General features: G+C 38.9%; 1 protein-coding gene across 2 annotated transcripts in view; it reads left to right on the top strand.

The window, feature by feature from the left end:
* Positions 1 to 13,242: 13,242 nt before the first annotated feature.
* Positions 13,243 to 17,205, top strand: part of LOC132106035 (gastrula zinc finger protein XlCGF57.1-like) — a 228,718-nt gene continuing 224,755 nt past the window's right edge. For both annotated transcript variants that reach the window (XR_009424020.1, XM_059511644.1), the window contains exon 1: positions 13,243 to 13,478. Coding sequence is in view for 1 of the 2 variants with exons in the window: in XM_059511644.1 (XP_059367627.1) it covers positions 13,394 to 13,478 (85 nt within the window). In the remaining variant the exon portion in view is untranslated. The remainder of the gene's footprint in view (positions 13,479 to 17,205) is intronic.

Genomic DNA, 17,205 nt, shown 5'->3' with positions numbered 1-17,205 from the left:
GCAGCAACCTTAAAGGGATAGTTCACCCAAAAATGAAAATTCTGTCATCATTTACTCACCCTCAAGTTGTTCCAAACCTGTATGAGTTACTTTGTTCTGCTGAACACAAAGGAAGATATTTGGAAGAATGTTTGTAATCAACAGATCTCAGTACCCATTGACTTCCATAGTAGGAAAAAAAATACTAAGGTAGTCAATGGGGACCAAGATCTGTTTGGTTACAAACATTCTTCCAAATATCTTCCTTTGTGTTCAGCAGAACAAAGTAACTCATACAGGTTTGGAACAACTTGAGGGTGAGTAAATGATGACAGAATTTTCATTTTTTGGTGAACTAAAAACGTGGTGCTGTCTGTCATTAATGTTAATTAAACAACCAAAGTAAACACCGGTATTCGTATACACTGCTATACAGTCTAGCATAACAAGAATTTCTCCTTCAATAAGCAAAAAAGCCCCAACAGCGTTCATGACTCAGGCAGTTTGTTCTTAGGTTAATTGTTGCCAACACACCACTAAAAGAAAGAAAAACAAGGGAGAAATACAACATTATCAATGACTTCACAGAATTCCCAATCAAAAGAAATGAAAACACAATTCCAACAGCTTCCCTTTCACCCTCGCGCTTCCTTTCCGCTGTTAAAAGACGCTCTCCGTGACCAGGCACCATGTGGGCTGACGGCACATCCAGTTAGGGTGGAACAACCTATGAGAAATGGGACAGGAGGGGAGACAGTGGACACAAGGGAGGGAGAGAAACTCACACACCCCCTTCTTTTCTTTTTTTTCTGCATTCCAAGTAATATCAATCAGCAGCTGGGTTTTTTTGATTAAGTAATAACTCAAAGTTCACTGAAAGTATATATATATATAAAAATATCATTGATGAAAAATTAAATCTGTTCAGTATCTGGTCATTCATGTTTCTTATTTTTCTCCATTTTGCTTTTGTGTCAACAGCAGCTAAATGACCCCCAAAAGCTCTTTTAAGAGCTCTTTCAACCATTAAGCATCTTTATCCATGTAAGTATATTTTTGAGACACTTCAGTTAGCCTTTGGGCTTATATTCTTTAAAGCTACATCATCAGCCATGTCTTAACAGCTTGAGATGATTCCCTTATTTGCACTTTATCTTAGCTGTCCAGGTTAATGTTTATTTATCTGCCTTTACCAGTTCCAAATTGTGACTGATTGAAAATTATCTGAAAAGATGAGAAACATGGGCATAATTAATGCAGTTTCTCGTGTTACCATAATATTTTGCTAGTCAATATATTAAAATCAATATGATCTTTTTTTGTTATTTGATTAATCAATTCATTTCTTTGACTACTGCACGTCTATAAATAACGACCTAGGTCATATTTGATATTACAGGTAAGGATGGCTGAAGCGAAACAGTCGTTCCGAAGCTTTGCGAGATCCCGAAGCGCAGATGTGTCGAAACACTGATCCGAAGCGTGATTCGAAACACCCATGTCACGTGACTATGACCAAACGAAGCCTCGAAGTGTTTCACTAATTGTTTCATCAGGTGTGGTCCGCCGAAACAGCGTTTGATTGGAACGGTCGGGAACAGACCACACAATCGCACATCTGTATAAAAGTGAAATAAACGCATTTTGACCTCGTGGGTTTTTGTGAGAGGAGTTTGACTTTGAGATAGCGGATTTTTTGTGATATAGTGACATAGTGCGATTTGATTAGTTATAGGCAATTTAGACTTACATTTAAATTTACACAACACATTGACTGAGAGGCTAGAGACAGACAGAGTATACATATAGTGACACATTAATAGATACATAGATATAAATATATATAGACAGCTAGATTAATAGATAGATACATATACAGATAGATTACAGATACATATATAAATACATATATTATAGATAGATACATATATAGATAGATTATAGATACATATATAAATACATATATTATAGATAGATACATATATAGATACATAGATTATAGATACATATCTAGATACATAGATCGATTCATATATAGATAGATAGATTTGGATAGATAGATAAAATGGAAGCTCCCCAGAAGAGATGCCGTACATCTGTGGTGTGGGAGCATTTCCATTTAGAAACCCCCAAATAAAGTGAGATGTGTGTATTGTGATCGGCAGCTAGCCTACTGCAACAATACATCATCCATGATGTGCCATTTGAGGAGCACTCATCCTGCCATTTTGCAGGGTGCAGAGGATGGCATTCCCCCTGTACCTAGGCCTGCTACTGACACTGCTGGGCCATCTAAGCAAGGTATGCATTGTTTGGGATATAATTATAATTGAAATATAATTACAACCTTTTGGGACACTGTTTATAACGTTTATAAGTTATATAAAGCACTGATTATAAACACTGGAAGGTTTCCAAATAATGAACCAGTAGGCTATACTTTTAATAGATGTGCACTAACTGAAGCTGTATTTTTCCAATGTATTTGTCTGAAAGTATGTTTTGTCTTCTCTTTTAAAAGTCAGACAGAGGGAATTGGATGAGGCTCTTATAAACATGGTGGTGAAGGATCTGCAGCCCTTCACCATCGTGGACGATGAGGGATTCAGGGCATTTGTGAACAAGCTTGATCCAAGCTATGTCCTCCCATCCCGGAAGGTGCTTAAAATAATGGTCAGCGAAAAGTACAACAAAGCCAAGGAGAAGACAATGGAGGACCTACAAAAGGCCGAATTTGTTAGCCTTACAGCTGTCATGTGGTCCTCCATTAATATGGATGGATATCTTGGTGTGACTTGCCATTACATAACACCAGAGGCAAAAATGGCAACTGTTGTACTGGGTGTAAGGAGGTTTTACCAAACCCACACAGCCCAGTATCTCATGGAGGCTAAAGCCTTGCTAATGGCTGAGTGGGGAATAACCTCCAAAGTTCAGTGCATGGTGACTGACAATGCATCTATCATGATCCTAAGTGCCCAGCTACTCCACCTTCGCCATGTCCCATGTTTTGCTCATACTTTAAATTTGATTGTGAAAAAGGCACTAGATCAAACCCCAGTCATCAATGAAATACGCCAGAAGGCCAGAAAGATAGTGGGGTTGTTCAGATCCAGCTGCAAAGCAAAGGACAAGCTTGTGGAGATGCAGAGCTTGATGGGAAGACCAACTCTGAAACTGATACAGGAGGTTGACACGAGATGGAACAGCACATTTGACATGCTACAGCGCTTGTATGACCAACGTGAACCAGTGGCTGCTGCACTTTCCAACTTAAACAATGATACTGCTCCCCTGACAAGTATTGATTATGACATTATTGAACAATCATTGTCAATACTGCAACCATTCAAACTCGTAACAACAGAGATGTCAGAGGAAAAGAGAGTGTCTGCTTCAAAGCTTATACCACTGTACAGGATGTTGCAGCACAAGCTTGCACAAAAAAAAGGAAATGCAACGCAGGAATCAACTGTTCAATTAGGTAGGCCACAGTGACCATACTACCCATGTGATTGGCCATAACTGTCATATTATTGTCATTATTATAAATATGTGTTTCTCCTGTTTTGGCTCATAGGCTCACATCTGCAAGAAGGTCTGCACTCCAGATGTGGAGGTTATGAGAGTTTTAGAGCCTTGGCACTGGCTACACTGCTGGACCCAAGGTTCAAAAATGTGGCATTTGGAAATGCTGCCAAAGCCCAGGAAGCTGAAAAGCATATCACACTGGAGTGTGCTTCACTGATGCGTTCAAACACAAATCCTGGTGAGCAGTTTCAGTCTGTGTTATGTTATGTAATCTGAATGTAATATAATATATCCTTCATATATGCCGTCAGTTTAGGATTTGTTACTAATTGCTGTTTTCATTTTTATTCAGACCCAGAAATGTCAACATCACACCCATCATCATCATCATCATCACCATCACCATCAACACCAGTAGAAACACAGGACAGTTTATGGGAACTTTTTGATACTCGCATCCATCAAACCAAGATGATACACAATGCTACAGCTGATGCCACAGTGGAAGTGAAAAAATACATCAACGATGCGTATTTGCCCAGAACTCATGATCCACTAACTTACTGGAAAGAGAGAGCAGTAATCTTTCCTCATGTGTATGTCCTTGCAAAAAAATATCTTTGTATGCCAGCAACAAGTGTCCCTTGTGAGAGGATTTTTTCAAAGGCTGGAGAAATTATCTGTAAAAAAAGAAGTAGGCTAAGTCCTTCCACAGCAGATAAATTAATATTTTTGAATAAAAATCTCTAAAAAAGTGAGACATTGTGGCTTGATTTCTTTTATTAATATTCATTTTTCATGACCAAAATAACATTATGCACAGTGAGGAGCCTATAGGTTACAAGCTTCACATATTAGAACATTATAATAATAAAAAAACAACAAATTTTTTTAATGGCTCGTCAAGGTTGTTTCAGATCAACACCTGCAAGTGACCACTAGGTGTCACCGTTGAGACGGGTGTCGGATTGATTCGAAGCCTCGAAACAATATGGCACATTTGGTTCAACTGTTTCATTGGTTCACGAAAACTCTTATTAATTTTCTGGAAAGTACAAATGTATATAATAAAATACAGATTTAAGTAATATTTATTTTAGCATTTCCCTTAATTACCTCAGATCACTCTTCATCCCAGTATGAGGCGGGATATGCACCAAAAGTTGGTTTGCCAACCGCCATAAAACATCAAAAGAAGAAGAAAACACTTTTATTTTGGTCTGGCGACGTGATGTCATAATACTGCGACACAATCATGCATCTGTGATTTGACTGGAGAAAGGTTTGTGCTTTTAACAATTTAAAGTGTTTAAATCGGTGTTTAAATTTAAATAAAATTGTGCAAAGAAATTAATACCGAATGCAACACTGTAATGCTCGATGTGGTGACAGAGAAACTGAGCTTTTCGAAACATTTTCGAGTCAACTGAGTTTGCCTTATTAAAATGATTCTGGCTGCAGACATCAGGACGTTTCTCAAGTACACAAAGCTCAGACTCGCATCCTTGATATTGCAAACACAAATCAGGTGTTACACCACATTCTGTGACGCTTGTAGACGCTGTTCTCACTGTATAACAAAGCAGAATTGGGCACGCAAACAGCGTGCGAGTTCATGGCGCTCGTGCACATTGAATGAGCGCGTCCACGCAGTCTAGTCGCGTGCGCGTCAGTTCAATGTTCAACCTCCTCTATTGTGTAGTTTATCCATCCAGGAAAGAGGCTTAGTCTAATATGAACAGTACAGCTGTTACATTAAATGATTTGGATGTATTTCTTCATTTTCTAATACTTTTAAATGGATAAAAATCTACTTTTTAATCATAAAAAAATCATCTGTTTATGTTTTAGCCTTTAGTGTTATGTAAGCTAATGTGTATATACTCTTGAAGGTTTTTTCTGTACAAATTATTAACCGCTTCTTAAATAAAAATTAAAGTGACTTTGTGGAATATTTGATTAGAAATGCTCGTTATTCAACGGACTTATTAAACCCAATTTAATGAGAATGAACACAATCCATTTGTTTGCAGAGTAGTCTATTTTTGCATTTTGTATGCAACATTAATATTTAACAGTGTTCAAAGCCGATGACACAAAAACAGGCTACTAATGTTTTTAAAGGGGGCATCAGAATGTGTAAGAATAGAGTACAACAAACAAACCATTTCAGCTCAACTTATCATCTTTCTCATTATGTATATTTGTCTGAATAGTGGGGTTCTGTGTGGTTTATTATTATTTATTTATTTGACGTCATCTGTTAAGGTTCTCACTGACTGACTGCACTGCTGCGTGATAGCGTGAGGCTTGTTGATCTTGCTTTCACTGAATTTCTGACCATTAACTTAAGCTCCCATCCGCTCACACTATTTTTGTGCCGCTCCCGCAAACATAATATTTTATATCATTTTTAAGCATTAGAGTGGGGTATCAATATGTGGGGTACTTACATTTACATTTATTCACTTAGCTGATGCTTTTATCCAAAGGGACTTACAATTGCTATATATGTCAGAGGTCGCACGCCTCTGGAGCAACTAGGGGTTAAGTGTCTTGCTCAGGGACACATTGGTGTCTCACAGTGGATTCGAACCCGGGTCTCTCACGCCAAAGACGTGTGTCTTATCCACTGCGCCAACACCACCATGGTACTTAAATTATTTTGAATGAGCGTTCGCAGTCGTGACTTTTAACCCGTGATCAGTCAAATCTGACTTCTGCAGCTCTTGATGGATGCAGGGATTTTCCCCAGAGAGGGTTAAAGGTTTAAACATTTTCATAAACTGCATTTGGTTGAAATCCTTGCACCGAAACATTTATGTTTTGGGCCACACTAGTAGGATGAAATTGAGCTGTGTTTATGATAAATGTGCATAACAGTGACTGTAAAATATGTATTTTAGGGATGGAAATTTCATTATATTTGGGACATAGTAGTTGCACTACTTTGGGCTGATATTTTTTTATTAACTGGCATGGGTTTAGGATGCACAGGTAAAGTGATGTAATTGTTGCGATCATTATTTCACCTTCCATGATCATTCAGATTTGATCAGGTGTAGTATTACTCAAGAGTCTGCATCAAATCAAGCACTTCGTAATCACAGGTAAACTGTCTCTTCAGTCAGACGTTTGTCTTGAGAAGTGTTCCATTAAAAAAAAAAGCTATTGTTTGCAGACAGTTACAAAAGTTGATGTTACAAATAAATCTTATGAATATACTGTGTGAAATCATTGCCCCGTTAGCTTGGAGAGTTTAATTTTCCCTTCTCGATAAGTTTTGCCAGTTGTTTAGTATATTGGTCTAATTCTTGTATCTTGGGTTGCACTGGTTAGTGTCTCAGTTCTATTGTCTTTCATTCCCCTCTTTTGAATATTGTTGTATAGGCGGATCTTTTGTGACGTCATTGTTTATGTTTGTCGCATTGCATCATGGGAATCGTGTGGCAGGAAACACCGCTAGATACCTGTAATTTGATTGTTTTGCATGTTTGGAGGAGGATTTAGAGAAGAGGATGGTTCACTCTTGCTGTGTGGTCGATTGTACGGCTCGTTGGGGGCCTGATAAAAAGTTCGAATTCCCTCCGAAAAGGATCGTGAAAAACGAAAGAAATGGTTGCGTGCAATTAGGCGATTTAACCTAGACGCTCCGAAGAAAGCCTGGATTCCTGCAGCTTCTGATCGAGTTTGTGAGGCTCATTTTGTTCATGGTAAGTCTTAGTGACTATGTATTTATAGAAGATTGAATAAAAAAAAATAAAACTGAGTCAAATCAACCGAGTCATATGTTTTCGCGTTCTGATTCAGGTGTCCCAACCGTTCTTCACATCAAAATGGGCTATTCTGGATCGCAAAACTTAAAATCAAAAGAAAAGGCTATTCAGCGATACGAACGGAGGATCAAGAGGCAACTCCTTCCATCCGCAATGCCTTCCACTTCTACTTCCGCTACGGTTCCGGACGTGGGTGGTCATGATGATGTTAGCATGGACTGTGAAGTGACCATCAGTGTTGACCCCGATCCCACTTCTGCTGACAACGAAATGACCACTGAAACAAGCGCCAGTTGCTCTGACCAGGCAGCGAAAATACAGCAGCTCGAGGCAGAGACCAAGAGACTGGCAGAAGAACTTCTGGCACAGCAACGAGCAGCTGTGTACTACACTGAGAAGAGCACGAAACTCCAAGAAGCTCTAAATAAAGAAGAATTCACAATCAGCCTGTTGTGTTGTTTCATTCTGAAGTTTATTTGCCTGATCATATGTTACAGAGAGTGAATCTATGTAAACTTTATGCTGAGCTGAGATCTCTTGTGGAGTCTCTCCCCACCTTTGGAGCCTAGTGCCACTAAATGGGAAAGGTGGTGGACCAGGAGACTCCTTGGCAAGTAGATGGTCGAGCAGTGGTTCCTGATGTGGTGTTACGGACACCTGGTAGGGTTCAGCATTCTCCACGTGTGCTTGAACGTCCATATCTGTAAAACAGAATAATTAATATTTATGAAAAGAGGAAGGCAGAATGAATCTGCACTACTAGTTTGGGCTACGCAGCGCAGACCATTTATCTGCTCTGATCTCGATCATGCGACACTGATATACACAGCGCTTGGAGATACATTGTCAAGAAAGCAGTCAAATTCGCCACAGAATCAGCATCTCTGTGAAATCTTGTGTGAAGCTTTCAGATTCAGCACAGAAGTCTGTTGAAGCTACAGATACCAGAACAAGCGTTACTGACGTGGAAACCAGGAAAAACATTTTGATGTTAGTGCAATGAGCGACTTTTGATTAATTTGACAAATTCCGTGACATTCCATATTAAACTGTAAATTCTGTGTTAATGACTGGATTCCGTCCGTGTTTTCTGCATCGTGGAAATAATAGGACCCTCAGTAGACATTTGCCTGCTGTTCGTCCGACGCCTTAAAACCAAAGTATATCCATATAATGGAGCCAGTTGTCCTTTTTAGAGACTAGTTCTGTAGCCTCCGGGCTGGTTACAGACGCCACCATGTTTATGAGACAACACGCGATGGTAGGGGGAACAAAATCTCTATTAATTTAATATTTTACCTCGTTTACGTTTAATGAACGATTATTTTGTTTCTGTTTAGTTTTTTTGCCCTCATAGTTCACCGACAAGATTTGTACTGTAAATATGATTGACTATTAAAGGTGAGATATTTTTTCCTATTGAAAGAGCGATCTGGCATCATAGCTCACTATCAGCAGTTATTTTATCTATGTTCGTAGCATTTCTTACAGATTATTGCTCGGTGTAAGAGATAAATAAAGATCAGATAAAGATAAATTAGCACAGTACCAGTACGAGTGATTGCGTGTGTGAATTAGTCATACCGTCTCTATATTATTGTGAAGCTGTGGGTTGTAAATAGCCTAGTTTCTTCAAAAGTAGAAAAATATGCTATAAGTTTTGAGATTCTAAGCTATTTTAGTGATAAATCACAGGACAGTGATGTCAACTAGTTTCTGTGTTCCTCTGTGCGCGCAATCTTCACAGCTACTGTTTATATGAGTGTTCGTGCCAGAATGCAGCTGTGCGAACTAGGGCTGTCAAAATGGCTGAAAAACTAAATTCGAATTTGCAATTAAATATTATCCAAATTCGAATTATGTTCAAATTTAAAATGCATAATTTTAGTTAGGGTGAAGAAAAGCTTTTGGCTTCTTAGGCCCCAAGAGGGGGCACTGGACAAAATATTACTAATGCATGTCTAAAGCATAAGAAAATATGACTGTGAAAAAAGTGCATAATATTTAAAGTAATGTTTATAAACCAATTATAATTAAGTAGCTTAAAGAACTATAAACAAAACAGCACCTTGTGTGCATGCATAGTTTAATTCAAAAGGGTGAAAGCCAATAACACAGAGTACATTTTTCATTTAAACATGAGATGCAGTAGGATGGGAAAAACCCACCATAAAGTCTCAAGATATGTTTTTGAAAAAAATTTAACCCTCTTTAATTTTACATGGCTTTCTAAACATGCGGCTCTATTGTGTGAGACGCGAGTGCAAGGGTAATAGAAGATGTCCCTCTCTAGAAAATGCGTGAAATATGCCTTCTGTGTGAATGGCTTGGTTTCAGTTTTGACGTAAACAAGATCTTCCTCACATTCTCTATTTCCGCGATATTTTGATTGAACATCGCAGCAGCGCTGCATCTAGATGCTTCAACTGTATAGGTTAACAAAACATTCTAATGCAATGACACTTTTATATTGTCATCGCATCTCGTGCACCACTGATAAAGGCCATAGTATAATTTGACCATACGCATCCGCGCACCGTCCCCATTATGTAATTTTCGTCATCAAGAGGGCTCGCGGACAGCCGCGCATCCGTCCACACGGTCTCAAAATGTGCCTGCACGCGGACAGTGTGCGGCTTTCAACAGCGCACGCACGAGGTGAATGATGACATAAGTGGTACTGCTTGTCAAGCTCGTCCGTCTTCTGAAAGCTGTGCGGATGAGGCTGTGTGAGACGGAACAGAACGCGGAATGTGAAGTATACCCACGGTGGGCCTTAAAGCTGCCTCCTTAATGGACAACTAAATGCAACATTTTTGCATTCGAATGTGGATTTTTTTTGTTTTTTTTCTACGAATATTCGAAATTCGATTTTTTTTTGTTTTTGACAGCCCTAGCGCTAACATGGTAGCTCGATATAATAATACACATCCGATCATCTAATCACTTGAATGTCCAAACCATAAAACAAATACAACTGACAAAGTTTAGTGAAGACGCAATGCCATCACTATGTGTTGAACCGGCATACACCTCCGTGTTTTGCTTTTATGCTACTGACTGGACGGATGGAGTCATGTGGCTACACATGCGGTAGTATGCTTTTAAGGGGGAAGTATTAACAGGATTAAAAACGAAATAACCAACATGGGAAAATTACATCGGTTAGAGGTTCTAAATTTCGGTTTCGATTACTTTTCGATTAATCGTCCAGCCCTATCTCGATATATTTTAAATATCGAGATATCGCCCTCTTGTAGAATGATAAATCAGATGTTCTAATACTAACTAACCGACCAAGAGGGGGAGAAGATAAACCATAAATAATCTTGTACATCAAGCATACATTTGCATACTAAATCATGTTTTCCCAACTTAACAAATTATATTTTTTCAGTATTAAACAATGATGATAATGTACCGATTTCTTATCAAAGACTTTAAGTGTACGTTTGTATAAGGACTCTAATGGTTTTAGAGTCACTGAACTCAGACCAGGTGGTTAAACAGTAATGAAATATAATCTATAGAGAACTTAACCTGCTTACAAACCTTTTTTACTCGAGCTTTAAATGTAAGTTTAGAATCAATCAGTATTCCCAGATATTTATCTTGAGGCACTACCTGCAGCATCATCAGCATCATACATCTGTCTCTTTAATAATACTGCTAGACTTCGAGAAAAACATACACACAGTTTTGGACACGTTTAGCCGAAGCAATTGTCTTTTAATCATGCTGACACATTAACCATAGAATTTGTGAGTTAATTTGCAACTTGTGCTAGACTATTACCATGTATATAAATTACTGTATCGTCTACATACATTTGTATATGAATGCCAGGACATACAAGATGTAAATAATTTATATATATATATATATATATATATATATATAAGCAATGGACACAGAATAGATCCTTGCGGAATACCAGTTGATGTACCTAGATTATTAGATTGCTGATTTTGAACTCTAACACACTGAGATCTATCTTTTAGATATGAGTCTATCCAGTTAATTATATGTAATGAAAAATTAAAACAATATAACTTGTACATAAGGATTCTATGATTAACGGTGTCAAAGGTTTTCTTCAAATCAAAGAACAGCTCCAACTACACCACCTTTATCTAAAAAAGTTGTAATATTTTCTATACAAATAAACAATTTGCGGTTTCCGTTGAGTATTTTGCTCTAAAACCAAACTGGATATGATGCAATGAAAATGAATCTGTTTTGCAACCAATTTCATTTGGCATTTTGCTAAATATATGCACTTTATAACATATAATAAAATGTACTATTCTTCAATGTTTAATTTGTTTTAATAATTCCATCACGTTTTTATGATAGTCACCAAAAAAACTATTGAAGTAGAAATATTATGTAATTGTAACTTTATTTTAACAAATTGGTACATTTTAAGCTTCAATAATATTGTGATTTAGTACCAACTGACTCTTCTGTATATTTTACAGCATTAGTTTTCATTCCATGAGGATATCTGGCAAGTATTGTACCTGATATGTGTCCAATCGAATCATGAAATTTGTCAAAACCCAGCCCTAACACTGACTACACCTGCTGCTCAAAAATGTGTAAATGCAATCTTAAATAAATAATTTTTTTTATATATTAACATTCTATATAATTTGTCATTTTATTATTTGAGTGCTAGTTTTGATTGTTTTTTGTTCTATCAGGTCATTTAAGACCATTAACGATCACTCTGACTGACTCCCTCACTAGTGTGCTGTAGTGTTGCACGGTGCACCGATACTTCAAAAGTATCGCGATTCTCGGAAATTAAAAACGTCACGATTCCTAAATTTATTAGTATCGATACTTCAAAGAATGACTGCGTTCCAGATTTGAGACGTATTTCATGTTGGTGTGTTGCAACTCACGCTTCCAGTGCCAAGATGTATCAGTTCATTCTACTCGTTCACGAATGAGAAGATCTCTCGATCTCGTTCAGTGAAGGACGTATGGGTTCACGACATTCAACAAATCACATGCTCCGTCACATCTTGAGTAACTCTTTGACAGGATGAAACAGTTCACAGAGCTGTTCACGAGCTGCGCATACGCTGCTAATTAGCGCGCTGCTGTGGAGGGAGGAACTTCATTGAACAAGAAATATGAGTCTAGTACCAACGTATCTTCCGTGATGTCCCCGATGCGCGGGTCAGGGTGGGTAATTTTTTTTAATTTATCTGTGGGCTGGGGCGGGCCAAATAATTTAATAAAAGCGGGACCCGCGGGTTGGAAAAAAACCCGACCCGCGCATCACTAGGCTGCATGTGCGAGCACAAGTGATACTGTGGCTTGCCGGTCCACGACTGGTAGAAAAAGATGATGCTCACTAAAGATGACGCTCATTAAAGCTCACTGGCTGAGTTTTCTTCTCTGAAAGAAAAGATTGCATAACTGACAGAATAAGTTACTATATCTGAGATTTTGCTGCTAAATTTTCTTTTCTTTTTTTTTACTTGAATGCCATTGCTTAAATTGATATTATTTATCTTTTGACATTTAATCTTCTGAGTTCAGAAACATTGTTTAATATAATCGCTGTTCATATTTTTATTCAAAGTTCAGAATCAAGATAAATTTATTACTCTTATGTTTCTTATGATAACTGAGATAATGCTGCTAAATTTATTCTTTCTTTACCTTGAATGTCATTGCTCTATTTTATTTTTTATATTTTGATATTTCATATTTTGTTCAAATGTTTAACATATCTGCTGATAATATGTTCATTTATTAGTGCGTTATATGATTAGAATGTTGTCCCAGTTTTAAAATAAAACACATCAATGATATTTGAGAGTTTATTTTCCCTTTTCAGGAAAAGTATCGAGAAAGTATCGAAATCGTAATTCTTGACTAGGTATCGGTATCGAAACAATAATTTTGGTATTGTGACAACACTAGTGTGCTGACTACTGAATTAGGGAGCTGATTGAGACGCCCAGAGATTTAGTTTGCATTAATTTTTCTATATTTTCATTATTCTCTCCCTAATCAGGACAAAGTGTCTAAACACCGAAAAACTCCTGCTGAATCCTCCGAGATCCATGTGACACAAAATTATAAAGATGGCATTTATTAAAGAAGAGAGTGAAGACATGAAGATTGAAGAAGCATTCAGTGTCAAACATGAAGATACCGAGGCACCAACAGGTTGGTTTTCATTCTCAAAACGTATTAAAATATTTTGCTCTACAGAAATAAATGATATTTCTACATTTGTGACCATGCTTAATGACAATGTGGAAATGTGGGAACCACTGGTTTGTTCATGGGACCCACATTTCCACATTGTCATTAAGCTGTGGCCCATGTAGTCACAAAAATGGATTACCCACACATAAGTACTGTCCCACTTTACTTGATAACTTCACAAATAATAAAAAGTGGTACAATAAAACTATCAATGCAATCCCAAACATGTTTTTTTTACATAATAAAGTTGGTAACAATAAAATTAGTAAGTTGGTATGATCCACCAGAGTCATTTAAAGTTGTACAAAATAACACCTGACAATAGAGTGGGATTTTGGGTTTACGGAAACTACAGTTAAACAATACTGACTGTTAATAAAACATATGGACACTAATGCTGATAAACTGCTTTTAACTGTCTTCCCATTAAAACCATTATATTGTTAATTCAGACTGATTCACAAGCACTAACACGAGCTGATACATAGCTGATCATAACCAGTCATCTCCAATCATTTCACAATGGAGGCACTGCCTCCAATCATGGGATTTCCCCCCCCCCCCATTCATTTTCAATTACCCCCCACTAAACCCACGGCAGTTATCAGTTAAACTATCTCTTTAACTGACTTAGTCAGTTAAACTAAGATTTACTTAACTAATACAGCACACCTTGTTTGTTATCTTTATTTTATAAATGCACAAAGTTTTGTTGTTATTTTGTCTGTATACAAAAAAGTGGACCCTTTACAGATTTGATTGATGTATTGCTCTAATTTAAGTTCTTTTAGGGGTTATCAGGAGAAAATGACTCATAACGCGTAGGGATAGTTCACCCAAAAATTAAAATTCTCTCTTTTATTCACCCTCATGTTGTTTTCTCATGTTGAACATTAAAAATATATATATTTTTTAACTGCGTCCTCTAGAAGTTGCTATGGGGAACACCTCGTTGTGACCCATGTCTGAAGCATACATTGAGAAAAAAAAAAAAAAAAAACAAGTTGGCCGGCAACAGCCACTGACGTCCCTACCAGTGTGACTATAGAATAAATAGGCACCGAGATAACACGTAATTCTCTTCTTCTTCATTGACTGTTTTGTTCGAAGCGTACAGCATTTAGGAGTGCATGTTTCTCGCCAGATGCTTTGCTCCAATACTTGCAGTTCACACGGCTCACATACTGTGGTGTGTGTGTGTGTGTGTGTAGTGAAGAGCAAGCGCAAGCATTCAGCTCTTGAGGGAGTTGGATACGCTCTGCTGCGTTCATTGTGATGTATTCGCAAGACTCTGAGGGGATGTATTTCACCATTCACCCGAGTTTGTAGCAACATTTGCATGAGTGTGTTCACCTCTAGCCGGAATAGCGAATTTCACCCTTTGTGCTACTAAGCAGGTAGCCTCAGCCATTTGCAGGTCTATGGTGGTCATGGTAGTAACAGGGAGACATCTGTTGGTGAACTTGGCAGATATCAGGTACCTCCGTTGAGATGGTAGTCGAGAGGTTCAGGGAGATGAAAGCATGCACAGCAGCCTTCAATCCTTTAGAACATCCTGGTCTGAGCCCGAACATCATGGGGGTCCTGTTCCGTCTTGGTCTGAGGTTCAGAGACTGGCACAGAAGGCTAATGTTGCGGCTCACGCTCCTCCCCCACCTGCAGGTAGGTGTAGGAGGAATATATATATAGAGAGAGGGAGAGAGAGATAGTTATAGATCTATGTATTCATTTGCTGGTGGTTATGTGTGTATAATCCTCTGTGAGATTCTTTGCAGTGTTCTTCCGGGCTGGATTCAGAACCAGGTGCTTGACTTGCAGTGCTTCCTCACTCGTCGATATTATGTCCAGCTGGTATGATAGCCCTGATTCCGGCTTCATGCTTCCTGGATCTTGCGGCCAGGTCAGAGGCTTCTGCGGGAGCCTTCAGTTGATCATCAGGCCCCCGGCACGGCACTGCAGGAATTTCCTGGATGTCTGGCCACATCGCCCTGAGAGGCCTCCTGGTCATCTGGAAATCCCTTCTTGTGTATACAACGAGCGGGAAGTATAGGTGGGATTTCCGTCTTGTGTAATGCTGTGTCTGGCAATGCTACCCTCCCCTTTTATTTGAGCTTGCCTCTCGCATTCAGTTCAGCACCTCTGTGAAGCTTGGGTAACTTTAAGTTCACACGCTAAGCTCTGTGTACTGTGTACTTTGGTAAGACCTTGGTTCCTTGGGCTCCACTCAACCACTGTGTTTTTATTAAAGCACTTCAAGCATTGCTTCTCTCAACATGAAGTGCTTGGCGCTTCCCCTTAATCACCCGAGTTGAATTCATTGCTCTGTGGGCTGTTTTTGTCGTAGTTTAGCAGCGGTCCCCTTTACCAAAAAGGGTTTCCTATGAGCGGGCTACTCTCTTCCTAAATTTGGAGTTCTCCTCTCACATGAGAGTGGACCTTCTGTTTGTCCCAGAGTACCTGGCAACCAACAGCATCAAGTAATCTAGGCCTTCCTTCACCTCTGATGCGCTAAGTTTTGGCTAGCTTGCAACTGTCGAACCCCTCTCTCATTGAGAGTTGGATTGTGCTCCCTCAGCGAGGTAAATTTCTGCTAACAGCTCCAGCATTATCACCATAGATCGAGTTGATGACTCTCGCACATTGTTTTGGGATGCACCATTTCCTTCTAGAGCTGCACTTTCAGAGTACTAGGAAATCCCCCTTAGAACAAGTATCTAAAAAATTACGTTATGTAAGTGTGCATGTGAAGTCTTTGCGCACTTTATAAAATCCACACTGTGGTAAGTTTGCACGCTAGTACTATGCGTTCTTTCTAGAATCCTATACCATCGTGCCCTTTCTTGAGATTGTAAGCCCCGTTCATCCTGTGCACCACTTCACCGATGTATCCTCAGGATACCTATCTAAAGAGGGTTAGGGTGTTGCTACTAGGGATCTGTTGAGACAGTTCCTTCAGCGAGCCCTATTTAAGAGCAAGCAGTACCCACTGTGTGACAGCCAAGACTTAGTTAAAATGCTAGGCTCTTTGCCATATCCCTTTAAAGGAATCTTTCTTGATTCCAAGCTTTGAGCTCTACCCAAAAAGTGGGCAGAAGCCCTAACAGGTAAGTGGGGTATGTAGCCTAGGCCTTTGGTCATTAGGGATAATGTCACGGACAGCTGTCTAATGTCCCAGGGGCAACTCCCATGGAAATGGTAGATTCAGTGCTCGTCATGGTTCTGGCCTGCATTTCTCTCAGCATGGCAGCGTGGGTATACTGTTCCACATAGCGACCCCTAGAGGACACAGTTCGAAGTTCCCTTGAAAGGGAACATGTCAGGTTAAAAATGTAACTATGGTAGGGAAGTAGGGAACCAGCTTCCTGCCATGTTTCGGATGCAAGCTTCAGACGAAGAAGTGAATGATGTATTCTCTTGGCGTCTAATTATTCTATAGTCGCACCGGTAGTGACGTCAGTGGCTGTTGCTGGCCAACTTGTTGCCGTTTTTCAATGTATGCTTCAGACATGGGTCACAATGAGGCATTCCCCATAGCGACCCCTAGAGGACGCAGTATTTCGTTCCGTACTCGGAACCATGGTTACATAGGCTATGTACATTTAGCAAAGGAATTGATTCAATTTAACATGGCCAGTTAGAGTTTGAGTAATAACTATCTACACTGAAACAAACAATAATTAGGTTT

The sequence above is a fragment of the Carassius carassius genome, chromosome 26 (assembly GCF_963082965.1).
Source record: "Carassius carassius chromosome 26, fCarCar2.1, whole genome shotgun sequence".
Classification (NCBI taxonomy): Eukaryota; Metazoa; Chordata; class Actinopteri; order Cypriniformes; family Cyprinidae; genus Carassius; species Carassius carassius.
This window is presented reverse-complemented; position numbering and strand designations above follow the sequence as displayed.